Raw genomic sequence first — 27,648 nt, 5'->3', positions numbered from 1 at the left:
CTTTTTCGATGATCCAGCGGATATTGGCAATTTGATCTCTGCTTCCTCTGCCTTTTCTAAAACCAGCTTCAACATCTGGAAGTTCACGGTTCATGTATTGCTGAAGCCTGGCTTGGAGAATTTTGAGCATTACTTTACTAGCGTGTGAGATGAGTGGAATTGTGCAGTAGTTTGAGCATTCTTTGGCATTGCCTTTCTTAGGGATTGGAATGAAAACTGACCTTTTCCAGTCCTGTGGCCACTGCTGAGTTTTCCAAATTTGCTGGCATATTGAGTGCAGCACTTTCACAGCATCACCTTTCAGGATTTGAAACAGCTCAACTGGAATTCCATCACATCCACTAGCTTTGTTCGTAGTGATGCTTTCTAAGGCCCACTTGACTTCACATTCTAGGATGTCTGGCTCTAGGTGAGTGATCACACCATTGTGATTATCTGCATTGTGAAGATCTTTTTTGTACAGTTCTTCTGTGTATTCTTGCCACCTCTTCTTAATATCTTCTGCTTTTGTTAGGTCCATACAATTTCTGTCCTTTATCGGACCCATCTTTGCCTGAAATGTTCCCAGGTCTGTAGTAACCTTGAAAACCAACAACCCCATGTTACAGAGAAAACCACTAAAGAGGGAAAACAGAGTTGGAGTTCCTTCAAAGCCCCATTCCCAGAGAACTGTCATTACTTGATCTATCTAGTAAATCTCACAAGCAATGTTCTCTTTATCTGACCTGGTTCAAAGTTCATTCAGTGCTAACAGCCTGAGAACTCCTGTCAAAAACAATCGGAGGCACTTGTTGAATTTTGTGGCTATCTGAGGTGGTGGAGTTGAGACAAACAATAGGTTACCAACATGCTTAGAAGGCAATCCCAGGGAATAAAATGTCATTAGGGGCCCTGACACATTTTGAAGAATCTAAAAGGCCATGCACATGCACAGAGCTGTCCACGTGGCCAGAGCTTTGTGTGTGCTCAGGAAAGACCTGAAAAATCCCTGAGCTCTCACCACTGACAACATTAGTCTAATACTGAGTTTCTGCACAGGCAGGGAGTGAAGGCTACAATGGAGTTAACTGCCTGGTTGACTGTTGATGATGTCCTTGGCTTGTACACAAAGTCCTTCAGAACTGGGAAATCCCTCAGTACTGGGAAAAATACTAGTTCTAGAAATAATTAAAACACTGTGTTAAGTTAAAGAAGGTCATATAGTATATGATATGATTATATTATGTGATTCCATTTATAGGAAATGTCTGGAATAGGCAAATCCATATGGATAGGCAGTAGATTAGTGGCTCCCTGGGCTGGGAGTTAAAACAGTAACTGAGAACAATCTCTGGGGTGATGAAAATGTTCTAAAATTCACTTGTAGTGACGGTTGAACAATTCTGTAAATTTACTATGAACCACTCAATTGTACATTTAAAATGAGTTTTATGGTATGTAAAAGACAACTCAATAAGGAAGTGAAAAAAAAGGATCCAATTACCTTCTATAAGAAACTTGCTTTTTTTCAAAATATGAAACTCACTTTCAAATATAATATAAATAGGATAAAAGTAAAATGGAAAGTAATTCTGGAATGTTGGAGTAAAGACCTCTGAAAATCTGCTGCTCCATAAAAGCAAAAAGAACACCGGGAAAAGTTGTCAAAATAAAACTTTTGGTAAGTCTGGAAATTAAGTAAAGGCTTATAACAATATGAGGAACAGTATTCAAGAAAAACAGCTGAGTTGCAATAAGCATAGTAATATTTGTTGCATTTTAACTTTCCATAATCCCATTTCCCTCTCTCCAGTTTTTCAGCAGCTCCTATGATAGTTGTGAAAAGCATCAGCCTAACTTAAATTGAAGAAAGCACAGCAGTTCCAGAGCTTCCATCCTCAGAGAAACGTCACTATTTGACTTTCTTCTATTTCTGCTTTATTGACTACATCAAGGCCTTTGACTGTGTGGATCACAACAAACTGTGGAAAATTCTTAAAGAGAGGAATACCAGACCACCTTACCTGCCTCCTGAGAAATCTGTATGCAGGTCAAGAAGCAACAGTTAGAACTGGACATGGAACAATGGACTGGTTCCAAATTGGCAAAGGAGTACATCAAGGATATATATTATCACCCTGCTTATTTAACTTCTTATGCAGAGTACATCATGAGAAATGCCAGGCTAGATGAATCACAAGCTGGAATCAGAATTGCCAGGAGAAATATCAATAACCTCAGATACGCAGATGATACCACCCTTAAGGCAGAAAGTGAAGAGGAACTGAGGAGCCTCTTGATGAAAGTGAAAGAGGAGAGTGAAAAAGCTGGTTTGAAACTCAACATTCAAAAAACTAAGATCATGGCACCTGGTTCCATCACTTCATGGCAAATAGATGGGGAAACCATGGAAACAGTGAGATACTTTACTTTTTTGGGCTCCAAAATCACTGCAGATGGTGACTGCAGCCATGAAATTAAGATGCTTACTCCTTGGAAGAAAAACCATGACAAACCTAGACAGCATATTGAAAAGTAGAGACATTACTTTGCCAACAAAGGTTCATCTAGTCAAAGCTATGGTTTTTCCAGTAGTCATGTATGGATGTGAGTTAGACTATAAAGAAAGCTGAGCACCAAAGAACTGATGCCTTTGAACTGTGGTGTTAGAGAAGACTCTCGAGAGTCCCTTGGATTGCAAGGAGATCAAACCAGTCAATCTAAAGGAAATCAGTCCTTCAGTCCTTCAGCCCTTCATTGGAAGGACTGGTGCTCAAGCTGAAGCTCCAGTACTTTGACCACCTGATGTGAAGAACTGACTCACTGGAAAAGACCCTGATGCTGGGAGAGTTTGAAGGCAGGTGGAGAAGGGGACGACAGAGAATGAGATGGTTGGATAGCATCACCAACTCAATGGACATGAATTTGAGCAAGCTCTGGGAGTTGGTGATGGACAGGGAAGCCTGGCGTGCTGCAGTCCATGGGGTCGTAAAGAGTTGAACATGACTGAGTGACTGAATTAAACTGAAAAGCTACATTCTGAGGGTTTGTCTTTGACTTGGTTCATACATAGATCATGTCAAGAGCAATCAATGGAGCTTATTTAACCCTGCAGCTACTTGAGTGGCATTACCAGCTAGAGCTAAGAGGAGGCTGACAAACAAACAAACAAAACTTAAAATGAAACACAGGGAATAAGGATCACACCTACTGGTTACACAATGGATTACAAAGCTACAGCAACTGAAACAATAAGGTAGTGGCTTAAAGACAGATATGTGAACCAGTGGAAAAGAATAGAGAGCCCAGAAATAAACTACACATGTATAGTCAACTGATCTTTGACAAGGGTGCCAGGAATACATAATCAGGAAAGGATAGTCTCTTCAACAAATGGTGCTGGGAAAAGTGTATATCCACATGCAAAAAAGTGAAACTGTACCCTTATCTTATGCCTTTCACAAAGCTCAATTCAAAACAGATTAAAGACTTAAACATAAGATCTAAATTCTAAAACTCTTATTGAAAACACAGGGAGAAAGCCTCTTGACATTAGTGTTGGCAATATTATTGGCTATAACCTCCAAAACACAGGTAATGAAAGCAAAAATAGAGAAGTGGGACTACATCAAACTAAAAAGCTTTATCATAGCAAAAGAAAGAATAGAGTAAAAAGGAAACTTATAGAATGGGAGAATATACAGTAGACTCTTGAACAACACCAGTTTGAACTGTACAGGTCTACTTAATGCAGTTTTTTTTTTTTTTTGCAGTAAATATATACACTATAGTACTACAAGATCTGTGGTTGATTTAATCTATAGATGTGAAACCATGGATATAGAATGCTGATTATAAAGTTATTCATGGATTTTTGACTGCTTGGAGCATCAGCATCCCCAACCCCTATGTTGTTCAAGAGTCATCTGTATTTGCAAAGTACATATCTGTTAAGGGGTTAATATCCAAAACATATAGGAAATACCTACAACTCAATGGCATAAAAATAAAACCTGATTTAAAAATGGACCAAATATTTGAATAGACATTTCTCCACAGCAGATATACAAATGGTCAACATTTGTATAGGTATATGAAAAGGTGCTCACCATCACTAATCATCAGGGAAATGCAAATCAAAGTCACAATGAGATACATGTGCATGTGTAAGTGTATGCCAAGGAAAGTGAGGGCCTCAGAAGTCACTAATCTCTCACTTCTAACTGATCTCGAGGCTTAGCATAAGCAGGAAGTGAAGTCTAAGACAGAGTTGCAAACTGCTTCCTTGAGCACTGAAAGAGTGCACACACACACACACATACAGCCCCTTGATAAAGGCTTATATACTTTTTGATTCAAGACATTTAAGAAAAACTCTCTCCAATCATTAGTGGCTCACTATGCTAACTGGACAGAGACTTCAGTGACTTTAAATGACAAAGAATTAAAAATTGACAGAATTGGTCCAGGAACATCACTAAATAAACAAACAGCAACCAACAAACCCTGGGTGGGGAGGGGTTGATTGACTTTTCAGAGTTGTCACATAATATTATTTTAAATGTCTAATTTTCAACAATAAAATTATAAGACTGTAAGGGACTGAATATTTGTGCCCCCCATGAATTCATATGTTGAATCCCCACCCTTCAATATGATAGTAATAGGAAGTGGGGATGCTTGAGTACTAATTAGGATTAGATAAGGTCCTAAGAGTGGAGCCCTCATGTATGTGATTAATGCCCTTATAAGAGTCATCAGAAAAAAAAAGAGTCATCAGAGAGCTTGCTTCCTCTATCTGCTCTCTACCAGGTGAGGATCCAGTAAGAATTCAGCAGTCTGAAACCCATAAGAGGGTTCTTATTGGAACTAGACCATGCTGGAACCCTGATCCTAGATTTCCAGCCTCTAGAACTGTGAGAAATACATCTCTGTTGTTTACAAGTCACCCAGTTTGGTACTTTGTTACAGCAGCCTGAGATGACAAAGGCATTGAAAAAAAGCAAAACAAAACACTCCCCACCTTAAAACCAAGAAAGTATGATCCATACACAGGAAAAAAGAAACAGTTGATAGAAACTCTCCTGAGGAAGCACATTGGGCTTCTCAGAAAAAAACTTTAAATCGTTATCATACGTTATTCAAACAAAGGAAACCATGCATAAAAGAACTAAAGAATGTTTCAGAATATCTTACCAAATAGAGAATAAAAATAAAGGTAGAAATTATCATAAAGAATCAAATAGAAATTTTCAAGCAGTATAATAACTGAGATGAAAAATATACTAGAGGGGCTCAACAGGAGATGTAAATTGACAGAAGAATCAGCAAACCTGAGGATATGTCAACTACATCATCTGAGGAAGCTTACTAAATTTGACGAGCAGAAAGAAAAAAGAATGACGAAAAAGACAACAGAGCCTTGGGAACCTATGGGAGACAAGCAAGCCTACCAACACATGCATAATGGACTCTCAGAAGAAGAAGAAACAAAAAGAATATTTGAAGAGTTAATGGTCGAAAGCTTCCCCAAATTGATGAAAAACACTAATCCATACATCAAGGAACTTCAACGGACTCCAAGTAGGATGAATTCGAAAGATACCTATGTGGAGTCGGTCCAAAAAGACACTTAGATAAGTAGTCAAACTGTCAAATGTAGAAGATGAAGAACAGATCTTGAAAGCAGTAAGAAGAGGCTCATGATGGACAAGGGGTTCTGAGATTAATAGTTGACTTCTCAATAGAAATTACAAGGGGCCAAAAGGCAGTTGAGATGATACATTTGATCTGCTAAAAGAAGAAGATTGCCAACCAAAAATTCAACGTCCAGCAAAAAACTATAACGTAAAACTAAAGGAGAAATTAAAACATCCCAAGATAAACAGAGTTCACTACAAGATGATCTGCCCTATAAGAAAAACTATAGGGAGTCTTTTAGACTGAAATAAATGGACACTAAATAGTAACTCAAATTTACCCAAAGAAAGGACACTAGTAAAGTTGACTACATAGGTAAACATTAAAAACAGCATAAACGCTTTTATCCCTGTGCTTTTTTGTTGTTGTTGTTCCATTTGACTTAAAAGATAAAAGATAACCACATAGAGCAATAATTATAAAACTCTGTTGATAGGCTTAAAATCTAGAAATATGTCATTTGTATGACAATAATAGTACAAAGGAGCAAGGACAGAATATAGGCAAATAAGAATGAAGTTTTTGAACATTATTAAAATTAAGTTGGCACTAATACAAACAAAATTGTTCAAGCTAAGGAGTTAATTATAATCCCCAGGGCAAATTACTAAAAGAGTAACGAAAATAGTAAAAGAAGCAACAAGTTAATTAAGATGACACACTGTAAAAGCTTATTTAACATGAAGGAATAAATGGAGTAATAGAGGAACAAAAAGATACCAGACATCAAAAATGAATAGCAAAATGGCAGATGTAGAACCTACCTTATCAACAGACTCCACTTAAATGCATTAAATATAAATTAACACTCTACATAATTGGAAGAAGGGATTTAAAAAAAAAAACATGATCTAAATAACTATTTGCTGTCTATAAGAGACACTTTGGTTTTTTAAAAAGTTGAAAGTAAAAGGATAGAAAAAGATGCTTGATGCAAAAAAGAAAGTAAAGCAGAGTACAAGAAATTTGAGTCTCCCTTTTTTCCTTGGTAAGTCTAGCTAAAGGACTGTGAATTCTATTGCTCTTTCCATTGAGCCAACTTTTGGTTTTCTTGATTTTCTCTATTTTTTTTTTTTTTTACTAATTTTTCATTTATTTTTGCTAATCTTTATTTCTTTCCTTAAGCTAGATTTGGGTTTATCTGCCTTCTTTTTGTAGCTTTTTTCATTAAACTTCAATTTTTTTAGAGTAGCTGTAGCTTCACAGCAAAATTGAGGGGAAGTTGCAGAGATTTCCCACCTATTCCCCTGACCCCACACATGTTCAGTCTCCCTCATTACCTCCCACCAGAGTGGGACATTTGTTACGAATGATGAGCCTACACTGACATATCATAATTACTCCAAGTCTATAGTTTACCATCTACTCTTGGTATCATATATCCAATGGGGTTGGACAAATTTTTGTAGTTTCTTGAGATGGAAGTTTTGGTTATAAATTTGAGGTTTTTCCTATTTATTAATACGGGCATTTACAGCTTTAAATAGCCCCTTGAGTACCTCTTCTACTGCATTCCTGAAGTTTTGGTATATTTTGTTTTCATTCATCTCAAAGTATTTTCTAATGTCCCTTGCAACTTCTTTTTGATCCTTGGTTATTTGGTAGAGTGTTAAATAATTTCCACATATTTGTAAATTTCCTAAATGTCCATCTATTATTGATTTCTAATTTCATTTCACTGTAAACAGAAGTGGCAAGAGTGGACATCCTTGTCTTATTCTTGGTATTGGAAGAATGATTCCAATCTTTCACCATTAACTATGATGTTAATTATTAAGACAAATATATACCCAATAGATTTCTGACAAAAATGCAAAGGCAAGTAAATGGAGAAAGAATACTCTTTTCAACAATTAGTACTGGATAATTGGATATTCATAAGCAAAAAAGTGTACCTTAACATAAAGCTCACACCTTATATAAACATTAAGTCAAAGTGGATCATAGACTTAAATGTAAGATATACAATTATAAAACTGCTAGAAGAAAATAAAGGAATAAATCCTTTTTCATAAAATCTAGTGTTAGTTTTTAGACATAAAAAAGCACAATCCATAAAAGAAAAAAATGGATAAACTGGATTGTATCAAAATTTAAAATATTTGCTCTGAAGCAAAAAATTTGCACACTGAAAACTACAAAATTTTGCTGAAAGACATGAATAAATACAAAGACATTCTGTGTTCATGGATTGAAGATTTAGAATTGTTGTCAGTACCACCCAAAGTGATATACAAATTCAAAGCAATACTATCAAAATCTCAATGATGTTTTTTGCAGAAATAGAAAAACCTGGGAATTCCCTGGCAGTCCAGTGGTTAAAGACTCGGTGCTTTCACTGCTGTGGGCCTGGATTCGATCCTGGTAAGGGAACTAAGATCCCACAAACCATGTGGCAAGGCCAGAAAAAAAGGAAATCGAAAAATCTATCCTAAAATTCATATGGAATCTCAAGGGACTCAAACAATGAAAACAATTTTGAAAAAGAAGAGCAAAGTTGGAGGTCTCATATTTCCTGATTTCAAAGTTTACTACAAATCTACAGTAGTTTAAAAAGTGTGGTACTAACATAAAGACAGACATATATACCAATGGAATAGAATGGAGAGTCTGGAAATATACTCTTTCATTTACACTCAAATGATTTTCAGAGAGTGTGCCAAGATCATTCAATGAGGAAAGGTAGTCATTTCAACAAGTAGTACCGGAAAAGCTGGATATCAAACATGCAAAAAATGAAGTTGGACCCCTTATATATGAAGTTAACTCAAAATGGATCAAAGACCTAAACATAAGAGCCAAATCTATAAAACTTTTTGAAGATAACATAGGAAAAGTGGTTTATGACATTAGACTTGGCGAGATTTACTGGATATAACAACAAAAGCACAGGGAACAAAAAATAGACAAACTTGACTTTATCAAAAATAAAAACTTTTGTGCATCAAAGGATACTATTGACAGAATAAGAAGGCAACCCATAGAATAGGAGAAAATATTTGCAAATCATATATCTGAACAGGGAGTAATATCCAGAATAGATAAAGAACTCTTGCAACTTAACAACAAACAACCCATTTAAAAACGGACAAAAGACATCCTTGTACATTGCTGGCATGAATTTAAAACAGTATAGTCTCTATGGCAAACAGTATGGTGGTTCCTCAAAAGATTAAACATAGAATTACCATATAATCCAGCAATCCCACTTAACAAATTCAAAAGAATGAAAGCAGGGACTGGAACAGACTGTTGTACATCCATGTTCATAGCAGCATTATTCACAATAGCCAAAAGACAGAAACTACATAAGTGTCTATTGACAGATGAATAGATTAACAAAATGTAGTAGATACATACAATAAAATATTATTTAGCCTTAAAAAGGGAGGAAATCCTGATACATGCTACAATATGGATGCTAAGTGAAATAAGCCAGACACAAAAAGACAAAAACTGTATGATTCTGTTTACATGAGGTGCCTAGAATATTCAAATTCATAGAGAGAGAGCAGAATGGTGGTTGGTAGAAGATAAGGCAAGGGGAGAATGGGGAGTTAGTGTTTAATGGGTACAGAGTTTCAGTTTGGGAAGATGAACAAGTTCTGGAGATGGATGGCGATGATGGCTGAACAATGTGAATATACTTAATGCCACAGAACTGTACACTTAAAAAATAGTTAGAATGGTCAATTTTATGTTAGGTATATTTTACCACAATAAAAGAGAGCTTGCTCTGCAGAAGACACTGTTAAGAGAATGAAAAGACAAGCTGCACACTGGGATAAAATATTTGTAAATCATATATCCAACAGAGAATTGTGTTTTGACTATATAAAGAACTCTCAAAAGTCAACAGGAAAAAATAAACAACTCAATGAAAAACAGCAAAAGATTTGAACAGACACTTCAGCAAATAGGATATAAGGATGGCACATAAGCATATGGAAAGATGTTTAATATCATTAGCCATTAAGGAAATGCAAATTAAAACTACAATGAGATACCACTTCACAGCTATTAGAATAACTAAAATAAATACCAACAATACCAAATGCTGACAAAGATGTAGAGCAATTGGAACTGTCATACATTGCTGGTGAAAATGCAACATGGTTCAGCCACTCTTGAAAATGGTTTGGCAGTTTCTTATAAAGTTAAACAAACACTTACCATATGACCCAGTAATCCCACTCCTAGATATTTACCTTAGAGAAATAAAAATTTTATGTTCACACAAAAGCCTGTACAAGAATATTCATATCAGTATTATTCATAATCACCATAACCTGGAAACAGCCCAAATGCACTTGAATGGGTGAGTGGATAGACAAACTTTGAAACATTCATACAATAGAATGCTACTCAGCAAAAATGAACTATTGATACATACAACTTGGATGAATCTCAAAGGCACTACACTGCATGAAAGAAGTCACTCTCAAAAGATTACATTTCGAATGATTCTATTTGTATGACATTCTCTAAAAGACAAAATCACAGTGATGGAGAATAGATCAGTGACTGATTGCCAGAGATTACGGGTGGAATTGGGAGTGACTTCAATGGATAGTATGAAGGAGTTTGAGGGTGATGGAGCTGTTCTTTATCCTGATTGTGGTGGTGGTTACATGAATCTATGTGATTAACATGATTTACAATTCACAGAATTGTACACACACCTCCCCCCAAATAAACAGGCAATTTTATTGTAAGTTCATTTCAAAAATAAAGTAAAATATTAGCTACTATATCATCATCATCAATAGTTATACTTTACTGATTAAAAATATTCAGGATTATGAAATAGGATCAAAAAGACATTAAGGTCATTTTATGTCTGGTACAATAACTTAAAAGGTATAGAGAAAAAAATCAACAACACTAAATGTTAAAGCTTTAAACTTCTAACCCCTCTCTTTAATATTCTGTATCAGGATAATATGTTCCCTGTGGATCATGTCCTATAAACATTGTCATATACTGAATATGAAATTAAATAAGAACTCAACTTAGAAGTCTGGGACCCTAGGTTACATTCCTAAATCTAACACTGTAAGAAAACTCTCGACTTGCCTTTTGTGCCTAATTTTATCTTCCTCTTCATTGAGGTCATGTACTTGTCTGCACTTGTCTTTTTGTGGTATGCTGTGAAGGTGTAAAGCAAGGAGTTTCAAAGATAGGAAACAGAACAGATTCATACACTACCCACCCACCCCAAATACCAGGTACTGCTTTAAGTGATTTACATGTATTACCTCTCTTAATCCTAACAACCCTACAATATAGCTACTATTAATATTCTCTTGAAGGAAATCAAGCACAGTATTGTAACTTGCCCCACATCTTTAGATAGTAAGTGGGGGAGCCAGGATGTTCCCAGCAATCTGTCTCCACAGCCCATGTTTTTGATCAGCAAGCTATAATGTCTCTCCACAAAAGCTGTTTCTTCATTCCTTCCTTCACCACTGCTCTTGCATGTCTATGGTCTCTCTGTCTCTAACAAACCATTCACTCATTCTATTGACTTTATTGTCTAAGCATAGAGGAGTCCTGATTCTATGAATCTAGTTCTGCCCTCTCCCTGGAGCTCCACTGCTACATTTCCAACAGCCTCCTCAGTATCTGCACTGGATGATCCTGCAGTCTCATAAATTTAACCTGTTTAAAATCAAACTCATCATCTTTCCTCAAAATTTCCCCATAAGGGTTTTCTTAATGTTGCCAACTGTTAAGTCACACAACCTTGAAACACCTGGGTTATCTTTGACACAGGCCTCTCTACTGACCTTCATTCTCAGTCAACAAGTTTTACCAATTGTTCTTTTGTAATGTCTCTCATAACCATACCTACTTCTCTTTCCAGTTTCTTTGCCATCATCCTAGTGCAGCTCTTCCTGAAGAAATGACTGTGATTACTCCTCAACTGTTTTCTCTGCTTCCAGTTCTCCTGCTCATGTATTTGATTTACTGGCCGCCAGATTCATCAAGTTCAGATACTGCTTTTATCATGTTACTCCTGGTTCAAAGACCTTAACTATACCCAAAATGACTAACTGAATAACTAACTCCATGTAGGTCTATACTACTTGCCAAATAAAGTTCAAAAATTTTAGCTATCTTTTTAACTTTGTCTCTCACAATATCTCCAAACATGACTTAATTCATGACATCTGCTACAAGTGAAATGACCCTCCCTTCTCCTTTCTGAAGACTTGGTAGTGTTAAAAGAATATTTAAATCTTATCTCCTCTGAGAGGCCATCTTTAGTCACATCAATGCACAGTGACCTTTCCCTTCTCTGAACTCCTACAGCACTTAACAACTGTATCTAGCCTTGTTACTAAATGCTGTGCACTTCTCTCTCCAACTAGATTCCAACTGGCACAAAGTCAAGAAGTCATTTCTTAAACTTCTGCATACCTTCCACAGTGCCTAGCAAAACTTCTCTGTTAAATCCACTCTTTCTGGCTAAGACACACATTTATCTGTACATTTTGTGCTAATTTATAGTTCCACCTCAGGACCCTTCACAATCTAGCCTCACCTACCTTTTCCAGTGTCATCTTCTGCCAGTCCTCACCATGTTCTACACATCCTGCCACAATGAACTTTTCACTGTTCCCTAGACACATCAGGTTCTTTCACAATCTTGTTCCTACTCACCTACTATCTATAATGCCCTCTTCCCACTATTTACTGACAAATGCCTGTTGATCCATCAAGACTTGGTACAAGTACAAATATAAACTCCCTGACTCCCCCAACTAGACTTAGATGCTCTATGTCTTAGGTCCCCTCAGCATTTTATTCACACCTCTACAATAGCAATTTCCAGGGTGTACTGCAACTAACTAGGTACATATTTGTCTTTCTCATGGGACTATATATACATTCCTCAAGAGTAGTGATAGTTCATCTTTCCCCCACTCCCTCCACTAACTCTTCATAGTTAAGGTCCTGATGTTAAATCTTTCTGCCAGTGAAAGAGTGTATCAAGTCAGCGGTGATCACATACCTTGGTAATAAAGAGCCTTGAGGAAAGAGTGACGATCAGCTCCCTGAAATAAAGAATTTTCTATTTCCATTTCTCGCCGGGTCAGCTGTTTGCTCTTTGCAAATCTCTGTGGCAGGCAAAGGATGCGCTGACGCTCTGAGATTCTTTCCTCAATATCTTGAAGACGGTTCTGTATTGCTTCAGGGGTTGCCCTAAGTCTCGTCCTCTGAAATTGGAGAAATGAGACGGCATATATCACAGAGGACCCACCCTGAAAGTGACAATCTGATGCCTTAAACAAGAAAGAAAATGATCAGGGCCCCAAAATGGTCATTTATATATACGTCAGCTAGGAAGTCAAGGAGCAGGGATTCCCTGGTGGTCCAGTGGTTAGGACTCTGTGCTTTTACTACTGAGGGTACAGGTTCAATCCCTGGTTGGGGAACTAAGATCCCATAAGCCACATGGTACAGCCAAAAATAAATAAAATTAAAAAAATAAAATCCCATTTGTTAAAAAAAAAAAAACAAAAACCAAGTCAAGGAGCAGCTTCTCTTTTACCAACGTCCTTACCTTAAAAACCAAAGATTTAGACACAAAGCTCAGTGTTGTGAGAACTCAAAATGAAAAGGTTCTCAGTATCAAATGAAGAAATTGTCCATTTTATTCTCCAAAAAAAATTGCCCCACTCACCTTTTCACCTGAAACATGGCTCTTCCAAATCAAGATTTCTGTTTCATTAAGCCCCAGTTCCCTGAGAGAAGCAGTCTCCTGGTCCTTCTCATGCAGTGTCTGGAACTGGGACAAAGTCATAGTCCCAGCTGCTTCCTTCCCAAAGGGCTTATACATAGTACCAGGAGCAAAGCTCTCTTTCTTAGATACACATCTGCAAAACAAGCAGGAAGAGAGTAAGAACATCTTCATGTTACCACAATGCACAGAAATGGGGCTTGCCATTAGAAGGCACAATGAAACTCAGGGGCAATTTCTCTCTTACATCCTATTTCTAGGTTAAAGAACTACTACAATGATATGGAATTCCACCAGTAGTCCAGGACTAACAAATGACTGAATCAAATATTTATTTACTGAGCACTTACTATGCATCAGACACTGTGCCAGGTAATGAGGACTTAACAGTAAAAAAGACAACAGTTTCTGCTTTGCGCAAGGAGCTGTAGAAGAGAGGCAAGTAAGCAGGCAATAACACTACTGGATTATAAGTACTATGAATGTTAAAGGAAGACACAGGAATGGTACTCAGCCCAGACAGAGTGGGATATGGAAGGCTTCCTAGAAGAGACACAGTAGTAAAACCCTGACTAATCAGTAGAAATCTGCCAAGGAAAGGGGGGTGAGAGAGGAATCTTCCACCCAGACTTGAAGAGGCATCTGTCACCTGGAGCTGAGGGTCTATGATACTCTTTTTGCAAAATCAATACCTACTCCTCAATGGAGACAGAGGTATCAAGTTGATGCTGAAGGAGGCTTTTCAGCTGCCTCTCCCCTTCTGTTTCCAGCTCCTCCAGGACATGCTCATCACTCTTGACACAGCTATTTACCCTGGAATAGATACAAGGATATATATGGAAAGTAGAAGAGACACTGAATCTCAAAATATATTCTTTAGCTATATCATCTACCATTAGGGATCCCATTTGTTCAAAGATACTTCTCTATTTGTTGCCGTTTATCACTCATTCCACAAACATTAACTAAGTACTTGTTTATACACAATGAATGCACTCTGCTGGGTACTGATGGAGTCAAAGATATGCAAGACACAGTCCCTCTCATTAAGAAGCTTGCAATTTATTTAGGGAAAAGTAATAGATATGGATGTGTTGTATGCAGATGCCTGGGGGTGAGGGCAGAGCAGGAGAGAGGGAGGGAGGGAGAATGAAAAGCACAGGGACAGAGTGACAGAGAGGAGAGAGAAAGAAAGAAGAGAAGAAAGATATAAAGAAGCATATACCAAATCAGTAGGAGTTCACAGAAGAAATAACTGGGAGGCAAGGTAGTAAATGAAGACTTTGGAAAGGTAATTCTTACACTGGCATTTGAAGGACTCTGTGTGATGAAGGAAAGAATAGGGAGAGAGAGCATGAAGGGACAGAAGTATGTTCTGGGGGATAATAAGAAATTTATCTGGCATACATGTATGGCAACCTTGGGAGATCCTGTTGGAGGGATAGTTAGACTGTGAACGGCCTTAAATACACCAACTAAATGGTCTCAACCTTAATGTACAGGTATTAGAAGGCAATTTATTAGGCAGTTAAGTGACATGGTATAAGCGATGGTTTAGGAAAATGAATGGGTTATAATAAGCTTTATGGATTAGTAAGAACAAAACCAGAAGAACTAGTTAGGAAACTATATAATTTATCAAACGTGAGGTGAAGAAAGTTCAAGGTGGAGTGCTAATAGTGACAATGGAAAGGAAGGCTTAAATGAGAAATGCCTTTTGAACATAGGGGTAAGAAGAAGTGAAAAATAACCCCAAATTTCAAGCTGTGTAACTGAGCGATGGGACCAATGAACTAAAGAGGAAGTTCCAGATGGAGTAAATGGTTTGGGAAAGGGAAGTCATTCTCATTTTAGCCATGTTGAGTCAACTAACTATTACAATTGAAATACCAGCATGAAGTATCAGGAATGCTTCAAAGACATACTGAGCCTGAGGTGACAGAAGGTGATATTGGCTAGAAGGAAAGTGAGAGAGAGAAGTGTTGTATAGATGAGAGTCTGAGGCTGTGCATGGAAATCTTGAGTCATCTGTATTGTCAGGATCTGGAGTTGTGAGAGAGGAGATCACCAAAGGAGAGAGTATAGAAGCAAAGGTGAAGGGGATCATAACATTTTATAGCTTAAGCACTACTGTGTGGATATCTAGGTAATGCTAAATAATGAAAAACTCTGAGCATAAAAAAAATAGCAGGACCATTTAAGTGTGCAAGAACAGATTTTAAAAGAAAAAAGCAAAGTGAGTTAACTCGATGAGGAAAATAAATACTAAATACCTTTCTTAGCCCTTTACTATTGGGGTTATGATGAGACCTAGATGTATCTCTCATAATTATAAGGAAAATTCCCACACTCTAGAAAGACTTATAACAACTTTGGGAAATTTTAAAAGATACATAGGCCTAGGGTTTTAAAAAAATTCCTTTCAAGTATCTTAATATTTCCTCATTATTTAGAATTCTGAAAGTTCTTGCTAAATTTGAAGTGGCTTTGAAATGAATAAATCATAGCTAAATACATCAGTACACATAAATTTCAAAAAGAAATGTAGAGTGAAAATAGTGCCAGAAAAATTCATACAATATGTGTCTATATAGAGTTGAAAATGGAATAACACTAGCGACATTTTGTTTAGATATAAATTCATATGTGGCAAAACTATTTAAAAAGAAAAAAGCAAAGAAATGATTAAGACAAAATACTGGATAGTGATCCTCTTGGGGAGGGAAGAGAAACAGGAGCACACAAGCAGACTTCTGATACTGGTAATGTTCTATTGCAGTGAGGACGACTCTATTATATTCATAATTTTGCATGTATGAGAGATATTATAAACAATTTTTAAAAGGCATTTTGAAGCAGGGAAAATCAGAAACTACATTTTTTAAAAAGATGCAGAAACTAACGGTGCAGGAGAGCATCATACCTGTAAGAATTTAAATGCACCGCCCTATTCCAGTGATTATTCTACTTGCAAAATGAATACAAAACTAATTTGATAAGGAGCCTTAAAAAAGGTTTCATGTACCGTCAGTAATCGATTGCAAGCGCAGGCTTTCAACAAAGATCAGCCACGTTAAAGCTGCCATTTCCTGCAGAACCGGTAGGGGGAACTGCTCGCAGTCGATGCCTTTCTTTTCTTACAATAGATGGATACGGGTTTGGTACTTTGCTTCCAAATTTGTAGAAACAAAGTATCACTTGCTTACTTTCAGGTCTGAAAGTACTACACGGTCTCTCAGCCCGAAAAAGTTCGCTATAAACACAAACACTGCACATAAACGCGCCTACCCTGAGCCCATTTCTGAGCATGGAGAGGAAGTCCGGCGGGACAGGAAGGATCTGGCCCGGGTTTCTACGGCCCAGACTGGTTTCATCAATCGGTCAAGACCCTTTTACCTGAGTGGGTCGGTCTGAAACAGGAAGGAGCCACAGCATCTGTCCCGGGGCCAGCGCCGTTGCCTAGGTGCCCGTGCCAGGAGGGCATCCCTACGGGGACCGGCAGCGGCGGCGGCCCTTCCTGAACTTCGCCCTACAGGCCTGTCTAGCCCGTCTCCCCTTTTCCCTCCTCCTCTGTCGTCCCGCTCACACGAAACCCTCTCCCCAGAACGTGACATACCCCAAAGCCAAAGTAACAAAAGCCATTTGAAAAGTCAAAAGGTAGAACAGAGCGCCCTTCGCCGTCTGTTCTCAGACAATCCCTTACCTCTTCATGTTTCCACAGGCCCCTAGATCTAACTTGGGTAAAACAGGCCGCGGACTTCAAGTCCCAGAACTCTACGCGGCCGACTCGAAGGGGATTGTGGTGGAGCGCGGTGCTCTGGGAATTGTAGTCTTGCGGAGCTACAAATCGAAAGCCCGTACTGAGCAAACGGTATATTGTAAATTGCCCGAATAGTTCTATTGGATTTCTCGTATAGGTTAAATATAACACCCAAAATATCCAGCTCATAAACCTAGGAGTCGCCTTTGACTTCTTAACTCTCTCATCCAGTATCACCAGATCCTGGCCCTTCTAATTTTCCTTGATTGTGTCCCTATCAACCCTGCTTCTGCTTTCAAGGACTTCTTATCCCACATCCTGCCTACTTGCTATTTCCAGTCGAATCTCTGGTCCACCCTCTGCAGTGTAGCCAGAGTGATCAGAGAGTGACCACATCAGTAGCACCAATGGTTCTCCTCTATCTCTAACAGAGGCTTACAAGACATTGTACTTCCTGACAATCAGACAACCACATATATTCAAGCCCATGAATGTTTTTATTGATAATTAAGATGACTCAAGAGACTGATAGAGCATACTAGTTAAGATAATGGGCTCCTAGTTTCTAGAAATGGAAATACATATATCCTTAGTGGTGGTGGTTTAGCTGCTGAGTCGTGTCAAATTCTTGCACTATGGACTGTACCCTGCCAGGCTCCTCTCCGTGGGATTTTCCAGGCAAGAATACTGGAGTGGGTTGCCATTTCCTTCTCCACTATGTCTTTAAGTATATGAAAAGAAAAGCGTTTAATCTCACTCATAAGTGACTTGTAAATTTCAAAGTACATGGACTATAAAATATCTGACCTCTATACCTCCAAATTGTCGAGGTCACCAAACCATTAAAAGTCCTTGTCACACTTATAATCCTGTTGTGTTTTAAAACCCTTTTGATGTTGTTTTGACAAAACTTCCCAAATCAAATTATAATAAAGTTTCTTTGACCTCTAGCTAAACTTTGGGATGCTTCAAAGGGCCTTTGAAACATCCCAAGGAAACATTAAATGCATTAGGTTCACTTGGTATGTTAAATTACAATGGGAAGTGTTATCAAATGAGTAATAAATCTTCTTAGGTTATATTTTATGGTAAATGATATTCTAGATATTATATGAAATTTTGATGTGTCCTGGTATAAAGTATTATGGTCATAATTCTAGTTATTATCTGAAAGTGTGGCATGTCACAGCAGTAACCTAGGTGCCTTAAATGTGGCTTCTTAAGTCTTTTTGTTATTATAGATAGTTATGATTTCACTTTGATGCCATTGCAAAAACGCCTCCCCTTCAAGAAGATTTATAAAAAGGACTTTTGGATAAATGCAAGTAATTCTAATGGCTTCACAAAGCTGTTAACAAAAAGGATTAGTTACAGGGGAACTGAGTGAACTGGTAGATATGGTTAGGGTTTTTGTGGTTTCTATATAAAGAAAATTACTGGTTTAAATCTGTTTCCCAGGGGTAAGGAAAATCTGCCCCTTAAACTAATTAATCATTGTTCTAATTTGGTCTTTGTTTCCCAATTGTTTGTGCCCTGTGCCTCCTTGATGCACTGTCATTGTCACTGTCACTAACTGCATTACTTATATCCTGTCTAATTTATAAGATTGTTGTCTCTTACAATACCCAGGGTGTAACCAGGCCTTGAACAAAACTTACATGGCTAAAAACATAACATAAAAATCATTATAATAGTGTAATTCTAAATATGGGAAGAAGCAATGGGAGGGAAAATGTCTCCTGGATCATAATCAGGCACACGATCCAGAGAATCTTTCCTTATTGATGGGGGTCAATCCAAAATTTAGCAACTAGAGTGGCATATCAATTTTTTTCCTGATCTGGGATGAGCCTTCCAGTGCCGTGGGACCAGATTTGATCATGAACTGTCTCCCCAATACTGGTCAAATTCCTGACCAAGAGGGGAGGGGCTGAGAAATGGAGTATTTCCTGCCATATCAGTCATCTGCAATTGGAATCTTCCAACATGAGCCAGTGAGCCCTGAGGAAACTCAGGAAGGAGATACCTGCCATCTAGCAGTCATCAGCCTTGCAGCCATCCTTATGGTGAGCCTTGAGGAAACTCAGCCTGTGAGAACACAGGATTAACTGCCCCAGATACCTGAGGGTACATATCAAGGAAATAATTTTAAAGAGCCCTGACTCTTGCATCTTCCCATACATAGAAAATCCCTAAATTCCTAAACTTAAGATGCTGCCTCTGGGTTTGAAGTTCAGTATTCTACAGATATAAAGTGGACATTTTCCAAAGAGGAACGAAGAAAGACAAATCTCAACATCTGGGACACTGGCAACTGGCACAGATGGCCACAAACACTTCTCAAAAGACCCATCTGATGAAGCAGTTAGAAAGTCGTCACCCTCTTTTTTTCCAAGATTGTTGAAGGGACATCAATAGTGGGAAATATTGCAGGGAAGAGCCAATTCTGACTCCATGATGGATCTGTTTCTTTGACTTTAACCTTTGTTTTACAATGCTTTAGTTATTATAATCCTACATAATGACCTGCCTCAGGGAATCCTGCCCCTCTGCCAGAAGAGATGGGAACACATCTCTTCCCTGAGGTTGGCCATTCCAGGAGATACTTACAAGATAATGGTCACTACTTCCTCAACTCCAACCCCTCTCTATCCTGTACAAGAACCTCACCCAGATGTGCAGCAAGGTGGTTATTTTGAGATTTGAGTCTGCCATCTTCTAGATCTGTTGACTTTCACAATAAAAGTCATATTCCTTGCCTCAAAAAAAAAAAGTCCTTGTCACAGCTAAAGGAATCAAAGGGACATGATAATTAAATGTAATGTGGTATCCTGGATGGGATTCTGGAACAGAAAAAGGGCCCTAAAGAAAAAATAAGGAAATATGCACAAACTATGCACTTTAGTTAATAGTAAGTTTCATTAGCTGTGACAAATATACCAGTTATATATGATGTAAACACTAAAACTAAGTGGAGGAATACAGAATTCTGTACTAGGCAACCTATCTTGTGTGTGTTTGCTTATATATGCAGTAGAATACCTTGTGGAAAAGGAAGACATACTTCCTATCCTGAGAATTTCTAAAAGATGAGACTGCCATGGCAAGCACTAGAGTTATCCAAAACTTGGCCTTGTGTATTAGTTACTCAGTCATGTCCAACTCTTTGTGACCCCATGGACTGTAGCCTGCCAGGCTCCTATATCCATGGGATTCTTCAACTAAGAATACTGGAGTGGGTAGCCATTCCCTTCTCCAGGGGATATTCTTGTCCCAGGGATCAAATCCAGGGCTCCTGCATTACAGGCAGATTCTTTACTGCTGTCTGATCCACCAAGCAAAACATGGCATATGCAAACAACTGTGCTTCTGAAGCACACAGGTGAATGGATACAGCTCTAACACGCCCTTTTGTGGCTTTGGCACAGAACAGAGTCAGAATCTAAGCAAAAACAGTGTGGGTTATATCATAGTCCACACCAGGTAAATTCTATTTGGTGGTCGGGCTGAATTCTGCTGCTCAACCAAACTGTCCAGTTGACACAGTGATGAACGATGAAATGGAAAAATACACCAAGGTTGCTAGTGTGTTTGTCCCCTGGGAAGGTGGCAAAGGGTGGAACAAATACTACACTGACCACCACACCAGACTTGTACGCAACTTCTAATAAAACATATATCCTATTGGTACTGAAGTGATACACACTACATTACAAATCCACTAGGTGGGATGAGTGGAGAATGAATGGCTAAAAAGACATATATGGGGTGGAATTACTAGAAAGCAAGGTCATAAGGAAGTGCTCTATGTATTTGTGTATAATTGCAGCCAGTTTAGTGGTAGGTACCGAGGGACAAACATTTAGAAAATTGCACTAGAAGGAAAACTGGGCTATTTTTCTAGCTCTGCCAAATTTATTAACTGTGGAATAATAGCTATTCCATTTCCCACAGCATCTTCGCCCCAATTCATAAGGCTATCAGACAGTACATAAAAAGCTTTGAGATTTCTAGATGTTATTCATGGGCACAGAGATCTTATCATGAGGTAATTTCACAAATTCACCCCAGAAGAATTTATGACAAGCTGAAAAATATGCCTCATTTGTCTTTCTGACAATTTAACAAGGTTAGTTTAATTAAGCTAGAAGTTCCTCCTTAACATAGACATATTTTCAGGCTTTGTCCTTTTTAGGTGCTTTGTTCACAACACACTTTTGATGAATATATTATGAAGCAATTATAATTTCCAGATATAAAAGAGGATGCTAAAACCAAAAACCTTCTCTTGAAGAGGGAGAACATCACTCATCTAATATTAAGAGTAAACAATTGTGCATGTCTTTCAAATTCTCCAAATTAGATAGCATAAATGCTATTATAGAGAGAACAAATATAGCATCTTTTTCAAAGGACAAAAAAAAGTAGATAAGCACTGGGAAAGTGTCAGCATGACAAATTTAAGAATTCTCCTTCAGCTAATACAGCTGGTCTTTAACAATGAGGGGGTTGGGGGGTGAAGGGGTCTCAAGAATCCAGTACCTAACAAAAATGTAGACTTAAAATTACTGGCATGAATAGGTTATTTCTGATCTTGTAATTCATGTCTGCTCAACAATGTCACATCTTTTAGACACATTAGAACCACAGTCAGTGAAAAAGTGAAAGTATAAGTCACTCAGTCACGTCCGACTCTTTGCAACCCCATGGACTATACAGTCCATGGAATTCTCTAAGCCAGAATACTGGAGTGGGTAGGGTAGCCTTTCCCTTCTCCAAGGGATCTTTCCAACCCAAGGATCGAATCCAGGTCTCCCGCATTGCAGGCAGATTCTTTACCAGCTGAGCCACAGGGAAGCCCAAGAATACTGGAGTGGGTAGCCTATCCCTTCTCCAGCGGATCTTCCCAACCAAGGAATCGAACTGGGGTCTCCTGCACTGCAGGCAGATTCTTTACCAATGGAGCTATCAGGGAAGCCACGTCTTTTAGATACATGTTAGAACCACAGTCAGAAGAAACCTTAAAGACAATTTAGTCTGAGGTGCCAAACAGTACAGAGATCCACCAGTAAACTTACAGTGTAACTGCACTGATCTAGAAGTCACTTGCCATTCACTTGCCTCTTTTATGTCCTGGAAAAAAAAAAATATTAGACCTCTCAACGCAAGGTCAACAGGAAAACTATAGCCCCCTCTTTATTTTACTGAGGAAGTTTTATAGTAAGCATGTATTGGTAGTGAAAAGATATAAAGGAACCACAAAACTTGAGAGAAGTGGAAACTAGTTTATTCCAGTTGGGAAAACTTTCATATGGTCCAACTCTATTATGTTGCAGACAAAAGATAATTCTCCAGATGAAACTATCTGTCCAGTTAATTAAGCAGGGACAAGAATAAACCCAGTGTTTTCTTCTATATATTGTGTTCTCTTTACTGAATGTGAAACAACGTGTTCACAGACCACAAGAGTTGAATTGCAAAAAAAAAAAAAAAATACAGAATATGTCTTTATCTAGGGTACAGTAGTGATAATATTGTACTCAAACATTAAAGATTACTCAAGATTATACTCAAAAGCTGTTTACCTACAGAAATCATCCATAAAATTAAATGGCCTCTGAATTTTTTTCATATTCTATAATTTTGAGAGGTAATAAAAATTTATCTGATTAGAAGCTGCTACTTTGAGAAGTGTGGGTAGGAAAAAAAAAGAGGCCATGTGAGTATTGATATTTGGCTTACTCATAAGGTGATGTAAATCGCTAATACTCATTTCAAAAATATTTTCTTTCCATAATATGTCTCCCTCAGGATGGTCATGTTCAGTTAGTACAACAGAAGTTCAGCGCAGTAATGACAAGCAACTAGCACTAGTCACTCAAAAACTTTTTAAGTAGTTTATTTTATTTTTCAGAGCATTGCCTTTATTTATGACTTAGGTAAAACACGAAACACAAGAAATCAGAGGCTGAGAACAAGGCTTTTTCTTGAAAAACAAATAAGTACACAAACCCCACAAGTATTAATCACATGCTAAAATCAAGTAAAATTCCAGATTATTTGCACATTAAAAATAAACTGCCTGAACAATACCCTTTAAAAATAGCCTAATTCAAGCCCTAAATCCACTCTAACTTTTCCTCCCTTCTCTGAAATTCTTTTAATATTTTTATTTATTTATTTATTTGGCTGAGCTGGGTCTTAGTTAAAGCAGGCAGGATCTTTAGTTGTGGCATGCAAGGACTTTCAATTGTGGCATGTGAACTCTTTAGTTGTGGCATGTGAACTTAGCTGTAGCATGTGGGATCTAGTTCCCTGACCAGGGATCAAACCTGGGCCCCTTGCACTGGGAGGACAGAGACTGAGCTACTGGATCACTAGGGAAGTTCCACTTCTCTGAATTTCTATAGCATACTTTCTGTAATTCATAACACACTTTCTTGTATTGTCTATACTATTTTCATATAGAAGGCATTAATTGTATCTCAAAGGAGACAGTAAGTGCCTTTGAGGAGAGAGACTTCACAGTAGCTAACACTATATGCTGAATGTTAACAAGCACCCAGTAAAGACTGGCTGGCATCTATTTTTTGGCAAACATTTCTCTATGATCTGGCTAGAGTGAAAAGGACAATGCATACTGGCAGTAAGATATGGAATCTGGGAGAGTAAGCCATGAATTATACACACAACGTCAACATCAAAGAGGTTGCTGCCTAGACAGAAGAGCTGATAAAGTTCTGATTTGCTAATACTAAAAGCCAAGCTACAGAATCATTTTCAAACAGCACAATATTTAAGTGGAAAAAAAATACATGCATACTTTATTGTCACCAAAGAGGGAATAGTAGCTGTAAATACTATTCTAATGAACACCTTCAAAATTTGAAGGTAGTGTATAATCCAAAAACAACATGCTCAAAATAGGGTCATTTAATCAAAAGCCATCTTGACGTTGCAGTCTTCCTCCTTGCAATGACGATCGTCTAGAATTTGTGTTACCTCTTCTACCTTCCTCTGCAGTATGTCTATAAGGGGAAAAGCACACAGCATTACTCAGAGGTAGAAATATCCCAGGAACATAATAACTTAATTCTCCCTTCAACATATGATTGATAAAACTTTACATGTCCATTTTAATAGTGTTAAGTATTAAAAGAAGAGAAAAACATGTGTCTATCTGGTAGGAAACTACTGGATAAAAGTGTTCTTGATTTTCTCTCCTTAGCTTTCATGGAAATTATGGTCTATCCTGATATTTATGTTTTGCTGAAGAGAAGTGTTAACTGCTTTCTACTCATTACAGCCTAAAAGTGCCATGAAATAGAATGTGTAGATCTTTGCTGCCTATAAGCAAATTAGTACACTGAGTAGCTTCATATTTCTATTTCATTCTAATGATTAATTTAACTTGGTGGTCCTTAAATTTGCTCAGAGCACAGCAACACAAAATATCACTAGCTTTACAATATAAAACAGTAACTTTCTGTAATAAAAATAAGCTGTTGAAGTAAGTGTGATAATCTGAGTTTTTCTATTAATGTGTATAAATAAATGTGGTCATTTGTTTTAGTGTTCATTAATGCTCACTGGTTGATAAGCAATAACTGGGCCCAAAAATTTAAGAAAAATTTTACAAGAGAAAAACTAAAAAATGTAGAGCACTATACTTTAATTTTCTTCAGCCAACTGGAAAAGAACAGATGGTATAGAGTTTCTGAAGTATAATACCTCATTTTATCCTATGACATACAGGTACTATAAGATCACATCTTTTAAGAACAAGTGATTTAAATGATGGTTGTCTACTGAAAGGCTAGGAAAATAATCTGGAAAAAACATCTCCTTTCTGTTGAAATAACAAACTGCAGGGTGCATTTTTTCCCCCTAAATAACATTTTTCAATGTGATAAAAGCACAAATGGGCACTACAACAAATCATTAACTTGAGGCCAGAAGTGTCAACATAAGCACAATCTACTTAATTTGCTGATTGATATATATTAAATGCAAAGGAGTAAATTTATAAACATTTTTAAAAATCAATGAAATGTTGAGAAACACAAGTCAGCATTATTAAGAGAGCCTTACCATAAATATTTTGTCATGTTTTCAAATTGAATTCTCGACTATTTCTGTATTAACGTACTTCATATTTTTCAGAAGTGTCATTCTTTAAGGGCAAAAACTGCACCTAGGCACTTAACTGTGCAGAGTAATGGTCCCATGATATGCATCAGTGATTAGTCCCTGCATGTGTACATGCTAAGCCACTACAGTGGTGTCCAACTCTTTGCGATCCTATAGACTGTAGCCCACCAGGCTCTTCTGTCCATGGGGTTTCCCAGGCAAGAACAATGGAGTGGGTAGCTGCTTCCTCCTCCAGGGGATCTTTTCAACCTGGGGATCGAACCTGAGTCTCCTGTGCCTCCTGCATTGCAGGCAGATTCTTTTACTGCTGAAGGCCTATTAAATTATATGCCATACTAGAAGTAAAATGCTAGTAATAGTTGAAACTTGATGGGAAATAAGCCATACACATTTGCTATTATTTACAAAGGAACTGTACTGAACAATATGAAATTGAAATTAATAAAACAACTCCATTCACAAGAGCATAAAAAAGAATTAAAACATCCAGGAATAAATAAAGATAAATTTAGGAATAAACAGCAAATGAACTATAAGACTTGTACACTAAAAACTATAAATCACTGCTAAGAGAAACTCAGAAGATCTAAAAAAAATGAAAAGATATTCCATGTTCATGGACTGAAAGACTCAATAGTTTTAAGATGTCAATTCTCCACAAATTGATCTACAAATTCAATGCAATGCCTATGAAAATTAAAGTGGGCTATTTTTTGTAGAAATAAACAAGCTTTAAAATTTACATGAAAAGACAAAGGACCCAAAACAGCTAAAATAATCTGAAATAGAATAATAAATTGCAGGAATTATATCACCCAGTTTTAAAACTTATTACAAAGCTACAGTAATCAAGACAGTATGGTATTATCATAGGATAGCCACAGAGATCAAGAGAACAGAAAAAAATGCCCAGAAAAATCTTATATTTATGGTCAATTCATTTTTAACAAAGGTGCCAAGATAATTCAATGGGGGAAGCATACTCTTCAACAGATAATACAAGGACAACTGCATGTCTACATGGAAATGAAGTTGAACTCCTACCTGTAACTATGAACAAGGTAGACTACTGGTTAAATCTAAGAGCTAAAATTATATTTGGAAGACAAAACACAAATGTCAAACAACTGATGAATGGGTAAACAAGATATGATATGTACATACACTGGAATACTACACAGCAATGGAGAGCAATACAATACAGATATATGTTACAACACAGATGAACCTGGAAAACATTAGGTCAGACAGAAAAGGCCACATATAATATGATTCCATTTAATTAAACTCTCCAGAAAAGGCAAATCAATAAAGACAGAAAGTAAATAAGTAGCTGCTTAGGGTTCAGAGTAGGAATGGGGATTAACCACAAACAAGCTAGAGAGAACTTTTAGAGGTAATGGAAATGTTCTAAAAGTGGATGGTGTGATGTTTGCACAGGCCTATATCTTTAAACAGCTATTGTTTAAGACAGCATATTTGTGTGTTTAAAATATTTCTTAAAAATGACTTCCCCCAAAAAGGTTCTGGTAAAACTGCTTCCAGCTAGTTCCATTCTGTTTAGGGACAGACGTTTTCTTTACCTTACTTGAAGTGAAGTGAAGTGAAGTCGCTCAGTTGTGTCCGACTCTTTGAGACCCCATGGACTGTAGCCTACCAGGATCCTCAGTCCATGGGATTTTCCAGGCAAGAATACTGGAGTGGGTTGCCATTTCCTTCTCCAGGGGATCTTCCCAACCCAGGGATCAAACCTGGGTCTCCTGCATTGTAGGCAGACGCTTTACCATCTGAGCTACCAGGGAAGCCCTTACTTAGTCTACTTGCAAATATTTCACATAAAGATTGCAAGATTTTCATAGAAATTTATGAAAATTAGCAATTTGGTCATTAAACACAAGCACAGCCTTCTACTATAATTACTTTTAAGTTATACATATAAATATTATTTGATGCTATTAAATTCACTATCAGCAGAAGCAAAGTATTCTCATAAACACTACTATAGTATACCTCTTATTCTCCTTTTAGAAAAACAATTGGGGTATTAAAGGAAAAAATAATCTGACAAAAAATGATCAAAAGACACAAATAGGCAACTTTAAGAAATGAAGTACAAATTGTTTATAAACATTTTTTTAAAAACTCAACCTCATTAATAATGACAGGAATGTAAATTAAACAAGGGAAATATTATTTTCATCTATAACTTAGAGCAAGGAATGATAACAGTGATAATGGTGGTAGTGATGATGATTTCAGGTGCCGAAAAATGAGTACCTAATGAACTGTATGGATGTGAGAGTTGGACCAC

General features: G+C 37.4%; 2 protein-coding genes and 1 non-coding gene across 8 annotated transcripts in view; all 3 read right to left on the bottom strand.

The window, feature by feature from the left end:
- RBM41 (RNA binding motif protein 41) overlaps positions 1-17,187 on the bottom strand; it is a 70,113-nt gene extending 52,926 nt beyond the window's left edge. For 2 of the 5 annotated variants that reach the window (XM_043458530.1, XM_043458528.1), the window contains exons 1-5: positions 17,130-17,172; positions 14,123-14,239; positions 13,370-13,562; positions 12,698-12,902; positions 10,756-10,827 (exon numbers count right to left, since the gene is read on the bottom strand). In XM_043458530.1, coding sequence (XP_043314465.1) covers positions 10,756-10,827; positions 12,698-12,902; positions 13,370-13,562; positions 14,123-14,239; positions 17,130-17,137 — 595 coding nt within the window. In that variant the 5' untranslated portion in view covers positions 17,138-17,172. Of the gene's footprint in view, positions 1-10,755; positions 10,828-12,697; positions 12,903-13,369; positions 13,563-14,122; positions 14,240-16,451; positions 16,471-17,129 lie in introns of those variants that run through there. The other 3 variants (XM_043458533.1, XM_043458531.1, XM_043458532.1) reach the window with 3 other exon arrangements.
- Positions 17,188-23,069: 5,882 nt separating this feature from the next.
- Positions 23,070-27,648, bottom strand: part of NUP62CL (nucleoporin 62 C-terminal like) — an 85,458-nt gene continuing 80,879 nt past the window's right edge. Inside the window, exon 10 of one of the 2 annotated variants that reach the window (XM_043460032.1) lies at positions 23,070-24,214. In XM_043460032.1, coding sequence (XP_043315967.1) covers positions 24,120-24,214 — 95 coding nt within the window. In that variant the 3' untranslated portion in view covers positions 23,070-24,119. The remainder of the gene's footprint in view (positions 24,215-27,648) is intronic. The other variant, XM_043460033.1, reaches the window with a different exon arrangement.
- Positions 27,068-27,139, bottom strand: TRNAC-ACA. The gene has a single exon. It is a non-coding gene; the product is annotated as a tRNA-Cys (tRNA).

Source organism: Cervus canadensis, chromosome X (genome assembly GCF_019320065.1).
Source record: "Cervus canadensis isolate Bull #8, Minnesota chromosome X, ASM1932006v1, whole genome shotgun sequence".
Classification (NCBI taxonomy): Eukaryota; Metazoa; Chordata; class Mammalia; order Artiodactyla; family Cervidae; genus Cervus; species Cervus canadensis.
Note: the sequence above shows the minus strand (reverse complement) of the source record. Positions and strands in the feature narration are given on the sequence as shown.